The sequence below is a fragment of the Trichosurus vulpecula genome, chromosome 2, assembly GCF_011100635.1.
Source record: "Trichosurus vulpecula isolate mTriVul1 chromosome 2, mTriVul1.pri, whole genome shotgun sequence".
Lineage (NCBI taxonomy): Eukaryota > Metazoa > Chordata > Mammalia > Diprotodontia > Phalangeridae > Trichosurus > Trichosurus vulpecula.
This window is the reverse complement of record NC_050574.1, coordinates 323,457,644-323,483,993: the sequence shown is the minus strand read 5'-3', so window position 1 is coordinate 323,483,993 and position 26,350 is coordinate 323,457,644. Positions and strand designations below refer to the sequence as shown.

Below are 26,350 nucleotides of genomic sequence, written 5' to 3'. Positions count from 1 at the left end.
ATCTATTCATCCTTGCCTTTTAAAATGTTGTACTAATTATTACTTATCAATGAATTTTTTAAATTTTATTTTTTAAAATTAAATTCTATTTTATTTTCAGATCCACATTCTTTCCCCTCCCACCTCTAACTCCCACGCATTGAACAAAACAAATTCCTGCACTGGACATGTCCAGGAAAAAGAAAAAAAAAGGTCTCAATCTTTATGCTGAGTCCCTCACCTCTCTATGAGGAAGTGGATAGCATGTTTCATCTCCAGTCTTCTGGAACTGTAGTTGGTCATTGTGTTGATCAGAATTCCTAAATCTTTCAAAGTTCTTTGTCTTTACAATACTGCTGTTATTGTATAAATTGCTCTCCTGGTTCTGCTCACTTCATCTTGCATAAGTTCATACAAATCTTCCCAGGTTTCTCTGAAACCATGCTCTTCATCATTTCTTATAGTATAGTAATATTCCATCATATACATATACCACATTGTTCAGCCATTTTCCAGTTGATAGGCACTTCACATGTTTCTTTTAATCAACAAAAAATGTTTGTATAAAAGAACTACTATGGGTTACATATTGGAGATAGATGCAATCATAAGCATTCTGACTGATAACTCTTTTGTTTTAATCTTGCAATACACTTTTTGATTTTACCCAATTATTCCTAATAGATGCTAGTATCCCCTGAAATGAAATGCCTAAAGCTGAAGGTTAATAAAAATATCCCTGTGTTTTTATTTTTATGGGTAAACTCAAAGAAAAAAATCAGTCATGACAAGTGTTTGTTTGGAAAGGAGGAAACTATGAGTGACAGACAAAAACAAAAATCTACCCAAAGAAAGATCCAAATTGGCCAAAAGGTAGGTCAGAGGGAGCACTACCCAAGAATTGACTAATCAATAATCATTTATTAAATTCTTACTACGTACTGGGCACCAGGCTTGGCAATAGTACCAACAAATGGGAATTTAATAACGAAATCCTAAATGTCAGTTTAAAGATCAAGTCTTATAAACAATTAATGACCATATGAAAGACAATGATAATGAGACAGCATACTAAAATTTCTGGGATGTCACAAAAGCAGTCCTCAAAGGGAAAAAAATGTTACAAACACACACAAACATACACTCATTCACATATATCTTAAGGATACGTTAACAAAATTAGGAAAACAACCTGAATGAAAATGTAACCAAAAACTCAGAAGGCATACAAATAACTCAAAATAAGCACAAAAGAGTAAATCTTAAAAATTAGAGGAGAAATTGATCAACTGGAAAAATAATATGAAATCTACCAAGAGGCTTACATTGTACCAATGGAAATGTGTATACTAGTAGGTAACACACACACACACACACACACACACACACACACACACAGAGTAAATACAAGATAATTTCATAGTGGGATGAAGAAAGATGTTACACAGGATGTAGTTTTGGAGCTGAGTTTTGAAGTAACATAGGGACAGAAAGAGGTGGTGTGAGAAAGGAGTATACTCAAGGCATGGATAACAGTCTATGTCAAAGGTATGAGAGGCAGGAGCTGGAATATTGTTTGAAGGACAGAAGACAAATTTGTCTGGATATTCAGAAGTGTGCAGGTGAATTATGAATACCAAGACTGTCAAAGGAGGCTGGAGCCAGATTTTGAAGAGTTTTAAAGTTAAACAGAAGCCTGGGAGCTACCAATAGTTCCAAACAGCCCCTTGAGTTGGGCAAAACCACTGCAACCTTCAAAAACATCACAACACAGAACTTACACTTCTACAGAATTCCACAATGTCTTCCAAAAATCCTAAAATGCTTCACTATAATGTGGAAGTAACCCCCTAAATTTTTTAAGAATATTTCAGTAAAGCAAAAATTCCTACTATTTTGGAAAGTCCTCTATTATAGTCCTGGCAACAGACTATGCTTTCTGAGAAGTAATATAGCTAGGTAGGGAGAGTTCCACTTCCAGTAGATTGCTAGGTTGGTGATTAATCTGTTGATGACGACAACCAATTAAACAGAAATGACTGTGCACCAAACATTATTGAGTGCATTAAATATGTGATTTTAGAACAATATAAAGGCAAGTTTTATGCAGCATTATTCATGTCAAACAACTTCAAATGGCAAGCTGAATGCACATACTTTGTACAACTGACTATAGATGCAAAGTGGTCAGCTTTGCTATTTATATCAATCTACCATATTCTTCTTTTTAGCAGAATGCCAGGGTTCTGTTAAAGACTCAGAAATGCTCAACTAGATTAACTCTATAACCCCTTTCAGCTAAAATCTTATGGATTTTGTATAGTAGATTCTGTTTATCCTTTTTTAAGTTTTTTTTATTTCACTTTATTTTTTTATTTTGCCATTTTGATTTTTCTCCATTCTTTTGAATCAAGTTGGCTAAAAGTTCAATAATTTTGTTTGTTATTTATTACTTCCACAGTCTTTTTTGTTTTCCATTTGATCAATTTCTCCTCTAAGTTTCAAGACTGCCTCTTTTGTCCTTCTTTCCTATTTATTTGCAAGCCTTCTAATTTTCAGTTTTGTTTTCATTAAGCCTTTTTCCCATTTTGTTAATGTATGTCTTAGGATATATGGCCACATCCACACATAATTATATATAACCTAATGAGATCTATATATAGAGATATGTTTCTTTTCCTTTGAAGACTGCTTTTGTGTGTCATCTCAGAAATTTTGGTATGTTGTTTCATGATCATTTTTATCTTTCACATAGTTATTAAGGTGTTCGTAAAAAATGATCTTTAAATTTTGATACTTAGGACTTCAGTATTAAGTCTCAGGTCTATTTCTGTTGCTTGTGTGCTTGAATCCATTATTATTTTTATTACATTACGATCAGCAAGGGAAGTGCTTAGTATTTTGTCTAAATGTACATTTATTTGCAATTTCTCTATCCCCATTTTTTTTAAAGTGCCATGTGGTACTGAGAAAGATGAACATTCTCTGGTGGTCCCATTCAGATCTAAATTCTCCAGCAGTTTGCTTAGTTCTGTATTTGATCTTTTGTTTATCTTTAAGTTATATTTTTGTAACTCTGGGAGTGAGACATTAGTGGTTCCTACTAGTTTAGTTCAGTTAATTTTTCCTTTATAAATTTAGATACCATGGTATTTGGTACATGTTTTATTTTAGCTTATTTTACTATCTTTACATTTCAATGTCTTTATAAAGGTGGCTTGAATTAATACTAACTCCATCAAGTCATTCCCACCCTGGTTAAAGCATAAAATGTTCAATCAGTCAATCACAGGCTTCAGACTAAGTGTAAAAAGTCCTTCCAACTACAGTGACCTTGCACAAGAAGCATGTTCCTACAGGCTGAGATCTCCAGGGATCTTGCATAAATTTTTAAAATAGAAATCCTGAGAGGCTGTAGCAAACCTGGCTTTCCAAAAGCACACCCTTAAGAAGGAACTGTATTGGTGGGGGAAGAAGTCGTCTTAGCTTTGGGCATGGGCAGGTCTCCTTTCCCGCCAGCCCAAACCGTTTAGCCTGAGGGGGGGACTTGGTGGTTCAAGTAGTCTAGAGGCTTTTTGACTTCCCAGGTTTCCCCCATTATTGAAAGTATGTCACCAGATACGGCAGTCTGGATATAGCTTCACTATGTTTAAGAAGAACTCCTTGAGCACCATATAAACAGAAGAAAAAGACTTCTAGCAACCAGGACCTGTCAGTTACTCCATTGACACATGGAATGCTTAAGGCTCAGCCAATTTCCTCTTGGATTTTGTACATTCTTCTAAAAAGTGTGTTACAGACTTTTTTCAAGGGGTTGGGGGAGAAGGGGTGTGTAGAACATACCAAATGTTATTACTGCATCAGTTTAGTAAATATCCCTTTATAATACCAAACAAAGACTGGCTGACTAAATGATTTTCAACTGTCAATCTTGGGGAAGCACCAAAGCAGAAGCTTGACCTGATTCAACTACAAAATTACTCCTCACCTCTTAGGTGTGTATCCTAGAAGCTAGAAAGGGAGATGTAATCAAGTTCTGGGGCACTATTCATTGGTGGGAATTGAGATAAAGAGTCTCAGTCTATATTGGCTAAATGTTATATCTAAACAACTCAGAAAAGATCGTTTCTGGTCCTTTTCCAAGGATATAAGGTAAAGGTAGAAGAGGCATGGTGTTTTCTTCTCTTCAAATGAAGCATAAACTTCAGGATACACATAGGCATTCATTAAATTCTACCTCTAATATTTATGTATATGTATTTTATTACTTCTACTAGATTGTACAATCATTGCCCTCATATAAAACTTGCAAGATCTTAAAGCATTATACAGATCAATTTTTATTTTTGCCTCCCTCCACAATACCAACCAAAAAATAGGTACTTGTTAATTATTTGTTGAGTAACAAAAAAGTGTCACTACTGTATCATTCAAAAAGTACCGCGTTCAATCAGAAAATGATTATCATAATTAGGGAGGCAGGACTAACAGAGTTAACAAAGGGGATCCCTGTTATCAATACAAGGATATCAGTCTATCGGTTGTCATATACTGTTTTCAGGGAGTGCATTTTCTTACACACCAAAACACAGCACAGGGATTCTGTGTGAAACTATAAATCTCCATTTCATACTTTCAGCTTAAAAAAAATGCAACTGACTTACAGTACAAGTAATTTTCAAAACCATCCACTGGTCTAAGCTTCCTTCTCTACTCCCTTCTGTTCTCTTCTATACATTTTAATAAATGTTACAATGGTCCTACTTTTAGGGTATCACTACTACTAACATTTCCTCCCTCCTAACTCTCCCTCTCCCATTAAAACCCAGAGAAAGAGGCAAACAGAAGATGATTAATAAATGTTTGTTGATATGCTTTGTATAAAATCCAACTTGTTCATAGCAAACACTTACTTGGATAAAATGCTGTAGTATCTTTGTTAATTTTTTTTTTTAAATTTACATTAATGAGATTTTTCTTTTTCTTTGCTTTGGATATTAGGATTACATAGTTTCATAAAATGAGGGTATAATTATTGAGAACAATTTTGTTAAAATAGTTTTTACTTGTTATTTAAATGTTTGTTGGAATTTCACTTATAAATCTTCCTGGACGAAGGCTTTTTCCCCCTCTTTAATATGTCATTTATGGCTTGCTCTAGGATTCTTTAAGATTTTAAAAAATGTTAATGGAACACCGTATATTTTTGTAAATAATCATCCATTCCATTTAGCATAAGCTTTGCTGGAATATAATTGTGAGTAATAATGCTAGATAATTACTTTATTTTCTCTCCTTTGATAGTGAGTTAAAATCATATGAAATTCCTTGAAAAAATTAAGAGAGATTTATAAATGTTCAATGACCACATGAAAAAGGGACACATATTCACCATAAGTATTTGCCTCTGTCACAGAGGATGTCCGACATGGCAGTCAAATATAACAGGCATTCCCTAGAAAAGGTGAATTCCTCCATATGCTCCAGTTTTCAGATGATATCTCACCAAGGCATGTAACTTTGCAAAGTCTACTAAATGAGATCCAAAGTAATTAATAAAAAAGTTTATCCTAATTACACACACACACACACACACACACACACACACAGATGTGCAGTTGGATGAATGAGCCATGGAGCTAATTCATAAGAGAATATATCTTAGACAATGCAGACTGACAAATGAGTTGAGTCCATAATAGAAACAGTGAAGGGTGGACCTGACTGTATTGCTAAAATTGCATCCTTTTTAGTGATTCCAAGCTTCTCCATGAAAAAAAGACATTTTTTAATGTATTTTATCAATGTCATTATATGGTGCAATTCATGTCATGAGTCTGAGGACTCAATAGTCTCTGAAAAATCAGAGGCCACTGTCACTCAAAAGGCAGTTAAGAGATGCAATTTTGGTATTGGTATGCTCCATTACCAGCTGGGCATAGCTTCTAGGAATAAGGAGGCTTTAGTTCCACTATATTCTTTCCTGATGAGGTCATATCTGGAGAGTTGTTTTTGGTTCTACATATTACCCATTAGAAAGGACATTAATAAACTATAGATCATCCAGAGAAGGGCAGAAGTAGAGAAAGGCCTTAGGTCTTTAACATGAAAAAAGCTTGAAGGAATTGTGGTTATACTTTGACAAAAAAAGAAATAGTTCATATAAGGTGCAATAGCTGTCATCAAGTATATGAAAGGCTGTCATGCTGAAGAGAGATTAGGCTTGTTCTGTTTGGCCCTAGAGAACACAACCAAGTTCAGAACCGCAGGAAGGCAAATTTGAACATGATATAAAGAAAAACTTCTCAACAATTAATAATTGTACAAAATTAGAATGGCTTGCCTTGGGAGGTGGTGGGTTCTCCCTCAATGGAAGTTTTTAAGCAGAGGCTGAATGAACTGGGTATATTATATGGGGGGGGGGGGGCTTTTTTTCAAGTATAGATTGAACAAGAACCTAATAGCAATTTAGATTTGAAGATTTTTCCCATCCATTAACAGGCCATGTGACCTGCGGTGGGAAAGATCTTCAAATCTAAATTGCTATTACAGGATAACTACTGAGGTCACTTAAGAACTTTGAAATTCTGTGATTCTCTTTAACAATGAAGTATTACACAGGAGAAGAAAAAATGGGGGAAAAAGGTGAGGCAGTCATATGGCTTGGGTGATATGTAACAGATGGAAAACTTAAATGTTTCACTGATATTCATACAATGTCAAGAGACTTAGAAAATGGTCCCTGTTATGTTGGGTAGGCTCCTTGTGATAGATTCTTAAGAGGATACACATGAGTCATAGAAGATATAAAGGTGTAGAAAGGCTACCATTTGTACCAATCAGAAAGTATACCTAAATCTATGAGATGACAGATCTTTCAAAGTATAAAAGTAGATAAGCTGGTGATGAACTTTTAAAAAAAAAATTAACTAGGCTTGACCTCTGACAAAACACAGTCAATTAATGAATACAATTTATTTGTTTAAAAGGACCTTCTAGAATTTGTACTACTAGCATGGCCTATAAAATCAAGGTCATCTCCACACATTAGGGAGGCACCACAAAAAGATTAGGAGAGTATTGCATTAAGTATAGCATTTTAAATATATGTGGACAGATAATTATATGCTTATGTTTTTTTTCTTGTGCTTAAGAAACTAGGCAAAAGGGAGCGAGGTAAAGTTTATTGATCAAGGCTTCTATTTGTTCTGCTTGTTAATGATATTTTATTGCATCTAATGAAAATAACACTAAGGTAATGAATAACATTATAATAATGGACTAACAATTTAAATAAAAATGAATTCTAGATCAAAGCTGAAAATGTAAAATGAATGTGTAATGGGGAATATAAACACAGCAAAAAGTTAGGAAATAGATGTTAAAGGAATCCTGGTAGTGGTTCTAATACATAGCAGGAAAAAAGATAAATTGAGAAAAGGCCAATTAAGAATATTAGATCCTGACACTATCCAAGGCAGAGATGTATTTGTCAATGATAGGAAGATGGTTTTCTAGACAAGTACTGACCTTAGAGAAGGTAAGAAAAATTCCTTGAACAGAGGATGGAAACTACAATTTCCATTACATAGTAGAATCTTGGGTGTCTGAGCTAGGATCTAACTAGTTGCACTACTAGAGATCCAAAGAATGGTTTTAAAGGTATAAAAATTACTCTAGATGAGCACATTTTCAATCAGGATGAGAAACTAGTTACACAATTTAATTAGTTTCAATTAATACAGCAGCGCCCAATTATTCCTAGTATTACAGATAACAGTTTCTGAACAAGCAAAATTAAATGATCAAAATAGTCCAGAATGATCAACAATATGAGATGAAAATGCGGATAAAAATATTATAATAAACACAGAATTTTAGGCTTATTTTCCAATTAAAAAATTATATTTAAATAAATTTCACCAGAACTCTTTCAACATTTCTTATGCCTATAATGTAACTAAAGCTGAACATAAATCTATTTTAACAACCTTATATAACTTTTTGAATCAATAATTTACTTTAGCATAAAGATGCCACAGTAAAATTCCACAATTTACACATCACATGCAAATAATTTGCTATAAAAATGGAGATGGATTAGCATTCCATTTTCCATATACCAAAATAAGTTTAGTGAAAATGTACACTTAGACAAATAGTTTACAGTCATTTTGTAACACTCTTTTGGCAAGATTCTGTACCTCGACATCCTGAACACTGGATAAAGAAGTTGATTAAATCCAGAAGTGCTATGTCCCTGTCCTGTTTATATGATTCAATCCAGTCATCCACCACAGACTGTCAAGAAAAAAGAAAAAAAAAAACACAAAAAATGAGAACCTTAATAAAAAATGCTTTTCAGAACAACACACTTTTAAAGATATTATGGTATTCTGTTTCTATATGAAGGAGAAAATTATTTACCTGAAATTATTTTGATGTAGGCAAATGTAATAAAGTGGTCTTTCATGTTCACAGGACAACAAAAGTCAGACAAACCCTATGTGAAAGAGCTGATGCATTGGGGAACAAACACACCACCTGCAGGTACTGGTACAATTCCACACGCGGCAGATAGAGTTCAATAAAAAAAATGTGACAATGACTATAGTAACGTTATCAACTACCAAGCTTGTTCTAGGTTAGTATCAAAAGGAGAGGGAAAATAAGAACCTGGAAGCAATATAAGTTTGAGTGGAAGTCTTCTTAGTACAATATGGTTTTAGAGGGAAGAATTCTAGTTGTTTTATAAAATTTTCCACTTTCAATATTAACAAGTCCAAGTAACTCTACAAACTATGTCAGCTAGCAAGGAGAGTGTTTAATATAACTTTATTCTTAATCTGGGACTTAACATTTTCATCATTCTTCCTAATTTTACATTGTTCCTTTGTGAATAAATTATACTTTTAATGATACATTAAATGTTTATTCCAGGGATGGGGAACCCACTGCCAAAGTACAGCCCTTTGACTGAATCCCAATTTCACTGTTAAAATTCCATTTTCCACATGCCAAAACAAGTTTAGTACAGTGTACATTTAGACCAACAATTAACAGTTGTTTTATAACACTTTATGGGCAAGAATCTATACCTCTTACACCTGTTAGGGATTTGTTCTGTGAAGTTCGATTTCAGTCAAAGGGCTGAGGTTGAGGACCTAGAGGGACACATGTGGCCTCAAGGCCCCAGGTTCCCCACCCCTGGTTTATTCTTATATAAGGAGACTGCTTAGAATGGGATAAATCTAGATTTATGACAGGACCAACCAAAATTCCTTACTGAGTATATCAACCATAAACTATAAATTCAATGAATTATATATACAAGTAATCAAGAAACAATTAAAAAATTCTCAGATTATACATGTCGTAGCCAAAATATATTACTCTAAATAAGCAAAGATCCTTCTGTTCAGTAACTTAAATTCCACATGCTTTAATACCACCTTTACATCGGATACGTGGGAAAAGTGCTCTGATTACATCTCAAAATTTAAAACAAAGTACGAACATTTGAGACCACCTATGCAAATCCCTTCCAGAGAAGGAAATTGACAGTCCAGGATCAACTGACATAGCCTAAGATCAGGTAGAAAGATAAAAGAAGAGGTAAATGGAGAACCTAGATCTAGAATATACTGATACACTATTTGCATAGATTTTTTTTTATAATTTTAATGTAATATCTATTCGATAAGTATTTATTCAATAATTAATATGTGCACAGTACTGTGATCAATGTTGAGGAAAAAAAACATTTGGTCTCTTGTCACATATCTTATAGCATAACAAGGGTGTTCTCTCCCCACCTCATATATACATATATATATATACACACACACGCACACACACACACACACACACACACACACACACACACACACGCATATGTTTTTTTCTTTTTAAAAAATTTCAGTTTTCAACATTTGTTTCCACAAGATTTTGAGTTACAAATTTTCTAGCCATTTCTATCCTCCCCCCCACCCCAAGATGGCATGTATTTTGATTGCCCCTTTCCTCAGTCTGCCCCCCCTTACTTTCTTGTAGGGTAAGAGAGATGTCAATACCCCATTGCCTGTGTATCTTATTTCCCAGTTGTATGTACAAACAATTTTTAAACATTTGTTTTTAGAACTTTGAGTTCCAAATCTTCTCCCTTCTTCCCTCCCCACCCACCCTCTTTGAGATGGCAAGCAATTCAATATAGGGTATACATATGTAGTTATGCAAAACATTTCCATAATAGTCATGCTGTGAAAGACTAACTATATTTCCCTCCATCCTATGCCCTCCCCCATTATTCAGTTTTCTCCTTTGACCCTGTCCCTTTTCAAGTATTTGTTTTGACTACTACCTCCCGCAATCCCCACCCCCCCATGCCCTTCCCCTCTACTTTCCTGTAGGGTAAGATACCCAATTGAGTGTGTATGTTGTTTTCTTCTTAAGCCAAATCCAATGAGATTAAGGTTTACTCATTCCCTTTCACCTACGCCCTCTTCCCTTCCATTATAAAAGCTTTTTCTTGCCATTTTTACGTAAGATAATTTACTCCATTCTATCTCTCCCTTTCTCCCTTCTCCCAATATATTCCTCTCACCTCTAAATTTTATTTTTTTAGATATCATCCCTTCATATTCAATTCACCCTGTGCCCTCTGCCTATATATGTATATGAATATTTCCCTCACCTACCCTAAAACTGAAAAAGGCCTCATGACTTACAAATATCATCTTTCCATGTAAGAATGTAAACACTTCAATTTTAATAAGTTCCTTATGGTTTCTCTTTCTTATTTACCTTTTCATGCTTCTCTTGATTCTTGTATTTGAAAGTCAAATTTTTTATTCAGCTCTGATCTTTACATCAAGAATGTTTGAAAGTCCTCTATTTCATTGAAAGTCTATTTTTTGCCCTGAAGGCTTACACTCAGTTTTGTTGGGGAGGTGATTCTTGGTTTTAATCCCAGCTCCCTTGACCTCCGGGATATCATATTCCAAGCCCTTCGATCCTTTAATGTAGAAGCTCCTAGATATTGTGTTATCCTGATTGTGTTTCCACAATACTTGAATTGTTTTTTTCTGGCTGCTTACAGTATTTTCTCCTTGATCTGGGAGCTCTGGAATTTGGCAACTATCTACACTCCATGTATTCATGTCCTCTTCTCACTCTTTTCTAAACCTTTTGCAATCTCCTTTCCAAACTCACTCGTCTGAAACTGCTCTCTCCAAAGTCACATGGGACTATGTTTTTTTAAAAAGACAATGACTATGAAAATGGAAATCCATGAATAACAACAAGAAACCAATCAAAACTGAATATGAAAATGATACAACCAAGCTTGGCACCAAATTTAGGCACTCATCACCTCGTACTCTGACCACTGCAATGGCCTACAAATTGACCAGTGTGACTCAAGCCTTACCACATCATTCCAACTGATCTTCCACACAGCTGCCAAAGTGATTTTCCTTAAGCACAGTTCTCATCACATCACTCTATTTGATAAACTATGGTGGCACCTTACTGCCTTCTAGAATATAACAAAAACTCCACTGTTTGGGTTCCTTAAGCCTTTCACTTCCTGGCTCCAGAGTATCCTTCCAGCCTTATTTTATATCACTAGTCTTCTTGGACATCTTCATATCATATTTTCTCTTCTTCCCTTTTGCACTCCCCGTGGCCCCTTTCCCCTGAGGTGTATTCTTTCCTCATACTATCTTGCTTATTTCCATTTGTAGCCCTGGGGCTTAGCCTAGTGCCTAACACAATATCAGTGCCAATGGCCTCACTCATTCATCCCCCCACCCCACATATTCCTTTACTTTTACAACCTAGACAAACTAGCATTTTCTTTGTTCTGCACACATAGTATTTCATCTCTTGTCTCTATGACTTTGCACTGGTAGTTCCCCATGGCTTTGAATGTATTTCACATCTATCTCATAAAATCCCTAATTTTTTTTCAAGTCTCAGCTCAAACTTCATCTTACACAAAGTCGTTTCTGATCCCCTCAGTTGATAGTGTCCCCCTTCCCTAACAACAGTGTTTTAATGTTCCATTTATTCTCTATATTATATATGTATATACTGTCTTGCTCAATAGAATGTGAGCCAGGACATAGCAAGGACTGTATCATTTTGTTTTTGTTGTTTCATCCCTAGCACACAGAACAGTGATTGGAGTTGTACTTTAGACATAAAAATGCTTGTTACTTTACTAATGATTTGTCTTTTTTTTTATTAAAAGGATGGCTTTTCTGGTAGGGAGCAGGAGAGAAATATAATGGCAAACAGGTGATATAAAAACAAAAGACACTTAAAAAATTAAAATACCAGTGATGTCTTTTTGTCAAATATAAAGTTTTTTTCTCAATCATCTTGATGAAACCATGAGATCCAACAATGACTTCCCTTTCTAAATGTTTAAATGTCAGGCATTTATTATCATGTTCCAACACAGGTGGCACCAATCTTTGACTCTGTGGCTTTTTTTAAATGTAAAAAAATTTCATAAACCACCATAATAATTGTGATCACTGATAGTGACTAAGCAATTATATGAATCAGTTTTCAGAATCCTGACATGTAGTAGTAGTTCATTTGAGCCTAGTGACCTGAAATCATTAAAGGCAAGTAGGTATCCTCTATTAACTCCTAAATTTTGTGTGTGTGCGCGCACGCACGCGCGCGTGTGTGTTTACACAATGTACACTCTTTCCTATCTGCTCTTTTTTGTCCCCCGCTTCCTTTGCAGGAAAGAAGGACAAATGTTGACTTTCTAACTTCTCAGGACCCTACAAATTCCAAATAATAGCATTGTCCCTTCTTTGGTTTTTGTCTTTGCTCATGTTTATTGCCACCATCAACTACTTAAGAGCCAGGGAATTCCTGATAGAATTCTTATAGGCTTTTATTTTCTTACAGTATACATCTTCAGTTTCCTGTCCTTGGTGAAATCTTTTATACAAGTCTATTTTAAAAAGCCCAAGTTGGACAGTGAGTTCTTCTTCCACTAAAATTGATGTCTTTAAACAGTCTCCTCTTTTTGCTGATTGGAATAACTTTTTTTCACGTCAGAATTTCATTCTTCAGCACTAATTGCCAAACTTGAGCCAATTTTCCCTGGAGAATTTTATGAAGGTCATTGGATTCCACCTATTTTTCTTTTTACCCCTTTGAAATCTCCTTTCCCTAAAGGGAGCTATGCGAAGTGAACAACGAGTTGATCTTGAAGCAAAGAAGCCCAGGCTGTGTGATTCTGTGTAACATCCTGGCTGTGTGACTCTGGGCAAATCATTTGCCTCTCTCAGTTCTCTAGGCAGCTTTAAAACTGTAACTTACCGAACAGATGCTGACTTGAATTGCTACAGTATTTCTGTATTAGAGAGTGCTCTACAACAATGTTATCACAAATGACTCCTTTTGTCCAGCGCCTCGAAGTTAGGGCACATGAGGCTGCTGGGCAACTTTGAATTCTGCCTCAGATATTTACTAGCTATGCCACCCTGGGCAACTCCTAATCTGTAAAATGGGAACAATAAAGGCACCTACCACACAAGCTTATTGTGGGAATTTAATGAGATGCTAAATGTAAACTGCTTCACCTTAAACCTCTGCCCACGCACATATACACACACACAAAAGCTGCTATTATTTTTACATGTCAGATTATATTGAGAATTCCCTTTCTTTCTCAAAAATTTGAAGACCGAATGACCAATTTCCAAAGTAATTTCCACACTTTCTAATTCAGCAACCACTATTTCCTCATCAGTCAAAAATCAGTTCTTATTGCTTCCTCGCTAAGTTTTAATGAATGAAATTATCACAAAAATAAACTGTTGTATTTGGAAGAAATAATATTCCAGGAAATATCCAGATAGTTGAAATGCCCTTCACTGATAAGTCAAGTTTGTGATCTATTTCTCAGTCCTCATCTGTGTCATTCTCCCGACTTGGTCACATATATCATACTCTATGACAGTATCATTTCTGTTTCTCCTTTTCTTGATCCTCACCTCAGGACTCTCCACCATAGTTCTACCTTCCAGTTTGTGGATTTTTGCAGAGGAAAACATTGTAATATACAATGCTATCTTCCACCCCTTGCATGTATTGTTTCATCTGAATAAAGTGAAATGCAGTTACATTTCCAATCATGTACCTAATCCTACCAATTTCAATGATGCCCATAACATGAATTTGCCTCCTACGGAATATACTATTATTGCATACTTGGTTACATCTTGGTTCTGTCATCTTCTCTTTTTATCTTCATATTCTCTGTTTTTAATCACTTCATCCTCATTCCCTCTAACAGTGAATTCTCAGGCTCAATCCTTGGTTGACTGCTTTACTTGCTCTGTAATTTCTCCCTCAGGGATCTCTTCAAATACATGATGAGAACTTATGTGCAAGGTACTATGCTAGAGGCAGTGGAGGAAATAAAGACACAAATTCAATTCAACTATATGGACAAAAATAGCTATGGCATTTCAGAGGAGAAAGAATACATCAGGCTGGGTTTGGTGGGAAAACTTTATGGAAGAAGGAGATTTTGAGCTAAATCTTAAAGGATGGGTAAAGGGGAAAGATTATTGGATTGTAGATTTAGAGCTGGAAAGGGCCTATGAGACCACATAGTCTAAGCCCCTTAGTTTATAAGAGTAAAGTGACTTGTCCAAAGTCACAAAGGAATAGAACATTCTAAGTATGTGGCAAATACAAAAACATGAAAGTGATTTGGGGGATAGTGAGTTAGCCAGTTTTTCCAAAGCAAAATATATACATAGGAAACTAGTAAAAAATAAAGTTAAGAAGGAAGGCAATGTATAGCCTTAAATGGCAGAATATACAGAACAGACTTTATTCAAGTGGTAATCATGCTTCTATTAAATTACTGAAAATAGAATTTTAGGTAAGTTAATGTGAAAATATTAATAACCTAATTTAGTTGAACAGCACTATTATCAGTCATATATCTTTTTCCATTAGAATAATGGAAGTAAAATGGAGTGCATTGGTGCTGTTGAAGATATCATTAGGGTTTCCCTTCTTTATTGGAAGTTGTTATTGGTAGCAATTTCAAGAAGGTACCGGTACTCTTTGGCAAACCATACATGTTTATAGTACACAAGCATTAAGTGACTGAAGTGAAAGTGGATTGTGTTGTGCTTATAATTGCCCAATATTTTACGGAGTATTATACCTGATGGGGAGTTACCTTGCAGTGTTCTAGGGGAGAATATGCTCGTGTCCAAAATAACTCTTCTTGAACACTCTGCCTTTTCCATAGTAGATGGAATGTAAAATGTTTACTGATAAATCATGAAATTTATCAATAATCTCTTTATATCAGAAGTACTAAATTATATACCCTTCAGAACAGTATAATTCCATAAGCTGCAATAATACTAGCTTTCTGCAAAATATCTAAAAACATATTAAATAGCAGAGTGTAAAGAATTCTACATAATTTTAAGACAACTTAGTTATATAGTCCAGTCATATATTTCATTGATAAAACTAAATCTACTGAAAAAAGTCTTAGAGGAAAATATTAAAATTTATATGTTATATTAAAAAATGATAACCAAAATAAGAATCATGTGTCTCAAGGAGTTGTAAATACTTTTTAAAATTTCAAGAATAAAACAAACTTTTACAGGGCTTTGAGAAGTTTTTTAGTTCAATTCTTCTGATGTTTCTAGAAGCAATATGGCTGGTCCTACAGGATTTCACATTACTCATTTCTACTTCCCTGTTTAAATCCCCAAAGGTTAACTAAATATTGAGGTTTCTTAATACCACAGGCAATACAATTATATATAACAAATGTTTACAGAGCATCTACTGCTTCTAAAGCATTGTTAGAGACTATGAGGGAGTTACAAACATTAATGAACTGAGCTTCCTACTCTCAAGACCATATTAGCAGATCTGTTCTCTTCAATGGGAGACATTCAATATACTGAGGGAGATTATACCCTATAACCTATCCATTATAACATAATCAATGTAGTTTCCCCTGCCTCCAGGAGCAAGCAGATGGACTTATTCTACCATCAAAAATTACACCCCTCCCCAAAAGAACTAGGAAAGCTGTTTTTTTTCATGCAAAACATATTCTTGAGAGTCATGTTGTAAAAGAAAACAGACAAAAAAAATCCCAATAAAGTAAAAAAAAAAAAGTATGCTTCAATCTGTATTCAGACACTATTAGTTCTTTCTCTGGGGATGGATAACATTTTTCATCATAAGTCCTTCAGAATTGTCTTGGATCATTGTATTGCTACGAATAGCTAAGTCGTTTACAGCTGATCATCTTACAATATTGCTGTTACTTTGTGCATAGTACATTTCACTTTGCATCAACACATGCAAGTCTTTCCAGGTTTCTCTGAGAGCTCATCATTTCTTATAGCATAATAGTATTCCTTTATAATCACATAGCACAACTTGTTCAGCCATCCCCCAATTGATGGGCATGCATTCAATTTCTAATTCTTTGCCCCAAGAAAAGAACTGCTATAGATATTTTTGTACAAATATGTCCTTTTCCTTTTTATTTAACTTGTTCCTATTAATTTATTTTTGTTTTTCAACATTCACTTCCACAAGATTCTGAGTTCCAAATTTTCTCCCCATCTCTCCTCTCCCCCCACCCCAACTTACATTCAATTACCATTTCCCCCAATCTGTCCTCCCTTCTATTACCCCTTCTTCTTCTCTAATCCCTTTCCCTTCTACTTTCCTGTAGGGCAAGATAGATTTTTATACCCCCTTGCCTGTATCTCCTATTTTCCAGTTGCATGCAAAAACAATTTTTAACATTTGTTTTTAAAACTTTGAGATCCACATTCTCTCCCTTCCACCCTCCCCATCCACCCTCATTGAGAGGTTATACATGTGTAGTCATGCAAAACACTTCTATAACAGTCATGTTGTGAAAGACTTAACTATATTTCCCTCCATCCCATCCTGCCCCCCCCCGTTAATGTATTCTCTCCTTTGATCCTGTTCCTCCTCAAAAATGTTTGCTTTCCCTCCATCCTATCCTGCCCCTTTTTAATCTACTCTCTCCTTTGACCCTGTTCTTCCTCAAAGGTGTTTGCTTCTAATTAACCTCTCTTCCTAAACCTCTCTTTTCCAATTGGCTAATTCTGCCTTTTAAAGCATTCTTCTCATTGGCTTTTTGGAGTTCTTTTGCCATTTGGGTTAGTCTTTTTTTAAGGTGTTATTTTCTTCAGTATTTTTGGGGGGTCTCCTTTAGCAAGTTGTTGACTAGTTTTTCACAATTTTCTTGCATCACTCTCATTTCTCTTCCCAATTTCTCCTTTACTTCCCTTAATTGATCTTCAAAATCCTTTTAGAGCTCTTTCATGGCCTACAACCAATTCATATTTTTCTTGGAGGCTTTGGATGTAGGAGTTTTGACTTTGTCATCTTATTCTGGTTGTTATGTTTTGATCTTCTTTGTCACCAAAGTAAGATTCTATAGTCTGTTTTTTTCCCCACTGTTTGCTCATTTTCCCAGCCAATTACTTGGCTGTTCAACTCTTTGTTAAGGTAGGGCTTTGCTTCCAGTGTGGAGGGTGTACTGTCCCAAGCTTCAGGGGTTTTGTGCAGCTGTTTTCAGAGATATTTCTAGGGACCTGTAAATTTTCAGCTCTTCCAAGGTGTTATGGTTAAAGGAGAGGTACTTACTCCTTTCCTAGGCTGTGATCTGGTCTGTGAGTAACGACAAGCATTCTTATCTGCCTTGGAACTGTGAGGATTCCATCTCCACCACTGTTCCACCATGCCAGCACTTCTCCTCGCCCCAGGATCGCAAACTAGGACTTTGACCCAAATACAAGTATGGAAAAATCAAGACTCCTCCCTCAGCACCAGCAGAGAGATCCCTGCAGTCCCGCTCTGATCAGCCACTTGATTCCCCCACTGTCTGTGGGCCGAGAACTCTAAAAGCAGCTGCCACTGCCATTGTGCGCTGCTGTGCCTGCCACTGCCCTGTGCCTGGAGCCAGATCAGGCTCCTCTCTCACCCTGGCCTGACAGACCTTTCCTACTGACCTTCTAAGTTGTCTCTGGCATTTGTGGGTTGAGAAGTCTGGAAACCAAGCACAGCTGCCAGTGATTCCATCCCCTAAGGCCTGGTCTGTCTGTCTGTGCTAGTATGGCCCACACTAAACTGCTCTCTTCTCTCAGACTGCTACAACAGACCTTTCCTGTTGATTTTCCAGGTTGTCTTGGGCTGGAAGTTTGCTTCACTCTATCATTTGTTTAGTCATTTCCCACAGGTATTTAGAAGGGTTTGGAGGACAGTTCAAGCAAGTCCCTGCTTTTACTTCGCCATTTTGTCCTCACCTCAATGTAGTTTTTGTCCATACCCTTCCACAAATCATCCACAGAGAACCAAACATACAAAGGACTTCTAGGATTTTCAACACTTCATGAATCCCAGTGCACCAATTTGTTGTCTCATGCTTTAGTAGATTACCAGCCAACTTGCTTTTCTAGTGTTATTTCTGAAACTTCTGACTATAACACTTCTAGAAATAGAACTGCAAGAGACTTCAAAGATCATCTACTCAAATCATGCAACTTTACAGATAAGGAAACTGAAGCCCAGAAGAGATTTAGCAACTTGCTCAAGGTCAAAAAGGTAGTAAGTAGTAGAGCCAAGTTCTTGCATGTGAAAAGTCATTGTTGGTAATAAGATATAGCTTTTGTATACACAACTATAAATATTTTCATTGTCCCATGGTTGTCAGGTAATTTCAGAGCTTCTCATTATTATCCATGGCTTTCAATGATTTGCTCTGTATAGCATCAACGTTAAGAATACAGATTTAAAGGATTAGCTAGTGTCAGGGAGCATTTTGGGATCACTTTAAGGGCTGCAAAATTTCACAAATGTCATCCTTCCTTAATCTCCTTCACCAATTCAATACTGGGACCCTTCATCATCTACCTAATACAAATTTGTTAGACATGTGTGTTCCAGCAAGAAGACAAAACCAGACAGAATGAAGGTTTCTTGATGGACCCATCAACAACTAGGGAATCTCATGAACTCTTATGATAACTTACTCATGACTGGCATATTTGGAGCTGCCTGAAGGCCAATTACCCTTAGCTACTTCTGTTTATCTTAGGCTTAAAACTATACATTTTTTGGACACTTTGAGACATTCTGAATCAGGTTCTGTTTCTGGACAGAGCTGATTATTTGTGATGAAGTTACACATACAAGAATGGGTTCCATGCTTGACAGTGAGGTAGAAGCACATGTCTAATGGTATCTCCTTGTTTTTGGTGGGTATACAACTTTTGGTTTGCAAAATACTAATAAATATTGTTCTTATGTTTTACAGGCAAAGGAAATGAGGCACAGAGAGGCTGAGGGAAATGGTTGGAGCAATCCTGCTAATTAGTAAAAGGAGTGTTCCTACTTCAAGACCACTGTTGTTACCCACTCTATCATTCAGTGCTTCATCTACGAGGAATGAGACAAATACAAAATTATAAGTTAGAATGAAAAATTGAGGGAAGATGGTAGAATTTTATAATCTAGAGAAGTCCTCACAAACACCACAAGTAAAGCTATAAAAAATAGACCAGAAGGAATAAAGATAAAGAAAACAAAAGAGAATGAGTTTGAATGCCATTCAAACCCCCACAAACTACCAGAATTGTGTTGAGCAGTGGAGGGTAGACACACTATGGTAGGGAAAGCAATGGGAGAAAAAAGCCTAGTCCTGCAGCAAGAGACAGACCAGAGAAGCATCTAGCATCAAGGAACCCAGAGTTTTCATTTGTGGGAAGAGACAGGGAGAGAGAAGTACAGAGCACTGGTTAGCCCAGAGCCAGGTAACACAGGTCCCTATTTGTAGCAAGAGAAAAAGCCAAAGCATCGCCTAGCCCTGAATGACACAGGGGTTCCATGGAACAAGAGGACTCAATGTGAGGCAACCCAGAGGCCCCAAGCTCAGAGACTCAAACCTGTGAGATTGTGAAAGATGATCAAACACCCTTCAACTCCAAACAAACAATTATAGGAGCTTGATGAAAACAGATCCACTAATAAACTGTCTAGGAATGAAGTGGTCTGACCACTCTGGAAACAAAACTAGAAATTTCTCCTCCAAAAGTCACTAAACGGTATATGCTCTTTGAACCACTGATACACCAGTAGCATTATATCCCAGAGATTAAAAAAAACCAAGAAAAGGAAAAGCACACACACAAAATTCATAGCAGTTCTTTTTTAATGCAAATAATTGGAAGCCAAGAGGCCACCTATCAGGAATAGCTAAACAAATTATGGTACATGAATGTGATGAAATATTTTATCATCAGACATGGTAAAAATGGATGGTTTCAGAGAAAATCTGTGTGAATTGATTTAGAACAAAAAGAAGCATAAGAATTTACATGAAAACACTAAAAAGAAAAACAACTTTAAAAGACTTGAGAACTCTTATTAATTCAATGACAAGAGATTCCAAAGGAATTTCTTTTGGTATCCTCATTAGTTCCCAAGGGCTTAAGGACTCAGAAATCCAGTAACTTTTGAAATTGGAGTCCCAGTCCCTTGAACAACAATGACCTACTGGACGTTTCAAAATGAATATTCTGGAGATATCCTAAACTCAACATATCTAAAAACCAACTCACTATCTTTCTCCTGAAATCCTTCTCTTTTCCAAATCCCCTTGTGGAAGTCAGCCAATAAGCACGTATTAAATACCAGGGCTCCAAAGAAAGGCAAGAGATAGTCTCTGCCTTCAAGAAGCTCATACTCTTAATGGAGGAACCAAGCAAACAAATTTGGACAAACAACCTATATCCCAGAAAAATAAGAAATAATTAACAGAAAGAACACCTAGAATTAAGAGGGGTTGGGAAAGTGCTCTTGTAGAATATTTGATTTTAGGTCGGACTTGAAGGAAGCCAGGAAGCTGAGCTGAGGAAGGAGAGCATTCCAGTCTTCCTGTGAGCAGTCATTGTTTTACTCTTTGCAACTATATCCCCAGTAGCTAGAGGTACTCAATAAATACTTATGGACTGACTGACATAAATAATGAGAAGTAAGAAGAGCAGTCAGACAGGTAGGAGAAGCAACAGAAGAGAGCTGTCAGGAGGAGAGACTTGAGATGAGAAAATATCTATTAAGAGAATGCAGTCAACAATGTCAAGGATAAGGACTCAAAAAAGACCATCAATTTGACAATTAAGAGATTGCTAATAACTTGTAACATGTTCACATGATACATTTCCTATATCCTGGTCACCAGTACAAAATAAGAGGCCAATAAAGTCACTTCAGAGATGAATTTCAGTAACAGTCAAAGAGAGGAGGTGAATAAATAAATGCAAGAAAAAGTGTTGGACCTGAAGTCAGGTTACCTAGGCACCAAACTCTGCTTTAACATTAGCCCTTGGTGTGAATCTGGTCAAGTCATTCCAACTTTCTGAGTTTCTTCAGAGGTGGCTCATCTCACCTCAGATAGTAGTATTATTATGAATAAAATGCTTTGCAAAACTTCAAATATTAAATATATGTTAATAGTTACAGGAAGTAGTTTCTAGTCTATGATTTATGATCCAGAACAGGACTGAGGAGGAATAACTTCACCAAACCAGATTGAAACCAGATAGAGAGTAAACCTCTGGAGCAACTGAGCTGGGAAGGCTATGGAGAGTGGAATAAAACAACCCATATTGGAGTAAAATGCTTATGTATCTGATATAGGTTATTTGAGCTTCACATATTAAGAAATAAATGCTGTTTTAGGAATGTAGACATTTGATATCTAATCTCTCTTTACTTCATCTATTACTGGCTATCCAGTAAATGATATTTGAATATACCACATGAGAAGATGAAGCCAAATTGAAATTTATTAGAACTTTAACAATCAAGATTAATTTCAGAGTCAGTCTGACACCATAGCACAAAAAAAAAAACCAAACAATTAATTAAAGCAGAGAATGGTGTAGCAGCCAAGACAACTGCTGGGCCTGAAGTCTTGAAAACACTCTGACTCAGATACTAGATACGTTAAGCAGGTGACTAAACTTCTATCTGCTTCAGATTGCTCAACTTTTGTAAAAAGGGGATCATTTCCCAGGGTTGTTATGAGGATCAAATGAATTATTTGTAAAGTGCTTAACACAAAGCAAAATTTAAGTATTTTCAAGTGGCAATGATGAAGTCAAACATTATATTGCTCATATTATGCTTTCTTAAGTTTTTGTGCACTTTAAAAATTAAAACGTATCAAGAATTGAACTGGTAATAATCACAGAAGGAGGACGAGGAGGAGAAGAACAAAGTTATTTATAGCATCAATACTTATAGCATGTCATGGTATGAGTATATATTAAATCAGGGCTGTCCAACCTTAGGATTTTATTGAAACAACAGACAATATATTTTGATTTGCCATTTTAATGAGAGCTCTGCGGCACCTCAGCTTCATTTACTTAAGCATTTAAGTAAATTTCTATGCTTGTAGGTAGGTCACATAAATTGCATGCGGCCTTGGGGCCACATTTTGGACAGCCCTGTATTAAAGAAATCAATCTAAGTGTTAATAAAAAGTATAATTGTATTTGTCTTTTTTTTTGGCAGGGGGTAAGGCAGGGCAATTGGGTTTAAGTGACTTGCCCAAGGTCACACAGATAGTAAGTGTGTCAAGTATCTGAGGCCAGATTTGAACTTAGGTCATCCTGAGTCCAGGGTCAGTGCTCTACTCACTGTGCCACCTAGCTGCCCCTTCTTTAACTGTCTTAATATAATACATCATGAAACTTTACTAATTATGGCAACAAAAAGCAAAATAAGGAAAATCAATTTTGCTTCCTGTCTTTTTCTCTGCTACTCTCAAATAGCAATAATAATTAATCTGACAGCCAACATGATGAGAAATAACAGAAATAAGGACCTCATTTAATGGATCTACTGGGTAATCAGAAAAACTTATGGAAGCATATTTGTGATTAAGGAAGCATAAGTTTTAAACTATGATTTGCTAACTTAATACAAAACTTAATTGTAACATCTAGAACACATGGTTAACAGCTTTAGAGTTGAAAAAGCCTTTACAAGCCATCAAGTCCAACCTCCTCACTTTACTTTACTTTTGTTTTTGTTTTTATATTTGTATTAGTGTTTTTTTTAATATTTGTTTTCAGTATTGATTTCCACAAGATTTTGAGTTACAAATGTTCTCCCCATTTCTACCCTCCCCCCATTTCCAAGAAGGTATATATTCTGATTGCGCCCACCCCCTTTCCCCTTACTTTCTTGTAGGGCAGGATAGATTTCTATGCTCCATTCCCTATATATCTTGTTTCCCAGCTGCATGCAAAAAAACACTTTTCAAAAATTTTTTTCTAAGCATCTGCTTTTAGACCTTTGAGGTCTAAATTCTCTGCCTTCTTCCCTTCCCACTCACCCTCCCCAGGAAGGCAAGCAATTAAACATAGATCACCCATGTATCACTACGTAAAACACTTCCACAATGCTCATGTTGTGAAAGGCTAACTACATTTCCTTCCATCCTTTCCTGCCCCCCTTTATTCAATTTTCACCCTTGACCCTGTCCCTTTTCAAAGGTGTTTGCTTTTGATTACCTCCTCCCCCTATCTGCCCTCCCTTCTATCATCCCCCCCTTTTTTTCACCTTCCCCTTACTTTCCTGTGGAGTAAGATACCCCATTGAGTGTGTATGTTATTCCCTCCTCAAGTTGGATCTGATGAGAGTATGATTCACTCATTCCCCCTCACCAGCCTCCTCTTCCCTTCCAAAAGAACTGCTTTTTCTTGCCACTTTTATGTGAGATAATTTACCCCCTTCTATCTCTCCCTTTCTCAATATATTCCTCTCTCATCCCTTAATTTGATTTTTCTTTTTAGATATCATCCCTTCATATTCAACTCATCCTGTGCCCTCTGTCAATATTCCCTTCAACTACTCTAATACTGAGAAAAGTCTCCTGAATTATACTCATCATCTTTCCATGTAGGAATTTAAATGTAAGAGTTCAACTTTAGTAAGTCCCTTATGATTTCTCTTTCTTGTTTACCTTTTCATGCTTCTCTTTATTCTTGTATTTGAAAGTCAAATTTTCTATTCAGCTCTGGTCTTTTCACTGAGAAAGCTTGAAAGTCCTCTATTTCATTGAAAGGCTATATTTTGTCTTGGAGCATTATACTTAGTTTTGTTGGGTAGGTGATTCTTGGTTTTAATCCTAGCTCCTTTGACCTCAGGAAAATCATATTCCCAGCCCTTTGATCCCTTAATGTAGAAACTGCCAGATTTTGTATTATCCTGATTGTGTTTCCACAATACTCAAATTGTTTCTTTCTGGATGCTTGCAGTTTTTTTTCCTTGACCTGGGAACTCTGGAATTTCATGACAATATTCCTAGGAGTTTTCTTCTGGGGATCTTTTTCAAGAGGCAATCGGTGCATTCTTTCAATTTCTATTTTACCCTCTGGCTCTAGAATATCAGGGCAGTTCTCCTTGATAATTTCTTGAAAGATGATGTCTAGGCTTTCAGGTAGTCCAATAATTTTTAAATTATCTCTCCTGGATCTATTCTCCAGGTTAGTGGTTTTTCCAACGAGATATTTCACCTTGTCTTCCATTTTTTCATTCGTTTGGTTGTTTTATAATATCTTGGTTTCTCATAAAGTCACTAGCTTCCACTTGCAAGTATTTTATTCAGTGGTCTTTTTGACCTCCTTTTCCATTTGGCTAATTCTGCCTTTCAAGGCATTCTTCTCCTCATTGGCTTTTTGGGGCTCTTTTGCCATTTGGGTTAGTCTATTCTTTAAGGTGTCATTTTCTTCAGTATTTTTTGGGTCTCCTTTAGCAAGTCTTTGACTTGTTTTTCATGGTTTTCTTGCATCACTCTCATTTCTGTTCCCAATTTTTCCTCTACTTCTCTTACCTGCTTTTCCAAATCCTTTTTGAGCTCTTCCATGGCCTGAGGCTTTTGATGTAGGCTCTTTGACTTTGGTGACTTCTTCTGGCTGTATGTTTTGCTCTTCTTTGTCACCAAAAAAGGAATCCAGAGTTTGAGTTTGAGTCTGAGTCTGAATTCGTTTTTGTTGTCTGTTCATGTTCCCAGCCAGCCACCTGCCCTTGAGCTTTCTGTCAGGGTATGATTGCTTGTACAGTAAAGAATATTTTGTCCCAAGCTTTAGGGTCCAAGCATTGCGGTTTTCAGAGCTACTTCTACTCCGTTGTCACCCCAGGCTCTGTCACAGCAGCGCTCCTCCTCCCCCAAGAACCATCAACCAGGACCGCAATACAGATCCATGTAGGGCACAGCAAGAGAACCTGCCTTTGTGCTCACAGAGGGCTCCTTGCACTCCCGCTCTGATCTGCTGTTAGATTTCTCCCATGGTGTGAGCCAGGGATTCGGGAAGCTGCTGACGCTGCACCACCTCCTCCACCCCCAGAGCTGGCAGCTGGACTGCTCTGAACTCGATCCCGCAGTTTCCACCTAACCTGCTCTTTGGCGTTTGTGGGTTGAGAAGTCTGGTAACTGCCACAGCTGTTTCATGGCCCCAAGGCCTGTTCCAGCTGGAAGACCCAGGGCCTGGTCTGTCCCAGCCAGGCCCATGCTGGGCTGCCCTCCTCCCTCAGCACCATGCCATAGACCTTGCCCGGCGACCATTCAGGCTCTCCTGGGCTGGAGACCTGTTTCCCTCTGCTATTTCGTGGGTTCTGCAGCTAGAGAATTTGTTCAGAGCCATTTTTTACAGGTGTTTGGAGGGATTTGGCGGGGAGCTTAAGCAAGTCCCTGCTTTATAGCTGCCATCTTGGCTCCACCCCCCTCCTCACTTTACAAATGAGAAGCTCGGGACAGAGCAAGGTTAAATGACTTGCTCAGGATTCCTTGGGGAAGATTTGAATACCGTTCTTACTTATTTCAAGTCCAGTGTTTTTTACCACTCAGCAACCTACCTACATCTAGGTCACACTCAACAGATTAAAATTGGACAACATAAATGAGACATTTACTGTAGGATTATATTCCATCAAATTAAACATGAATATCTACAAATTTCCACTGACTATGAACTTTTGCATGCAATGCCAAATATTTCTTATTAAATAAACATTATAGCAGCCTTGTAGATATCTTCTTAGTTGAATTTAGTAAGGATTTAGACTAGGTGAGTAATGAGGAATGCTTATTAATTTATCTACTCACAAATCACAATTTACCATAAGCCAAAAAAGGCATCATACATAGCCAGTTTAGTTTTCAATTTTTGTTTGCATTATTTTTAGTCTGTGTTTTATTTGTTTTTCAGTCTTATCAAATTTCTTTAGGGAAAGA

The 26,350-nt window shown here is 36.5% G+C and overlaps 1 protein-coding gene across 1 annotated transcript in view; it reads right to left on the bottom strand.

Annotated features, from left to right (window-relative positions):
- STAG1 (stromal antigen 1) overlaps nt 1-26,350 on the bottom strand; it is a 376,851-nt gene that overhangs the window by 192,360 nt on the left and 158,141 nt on the right. The window contains exon 5 of the mRNA XM_036742693.1: nt 8,184-8,280. Coding sequence (XP_036598588.1) covers nt 8,184-8,280 — 97 coding nt within the window. The remainder of the gene's footprint in view (nt 1-8,183; nt 8,281-26,350) is intronic.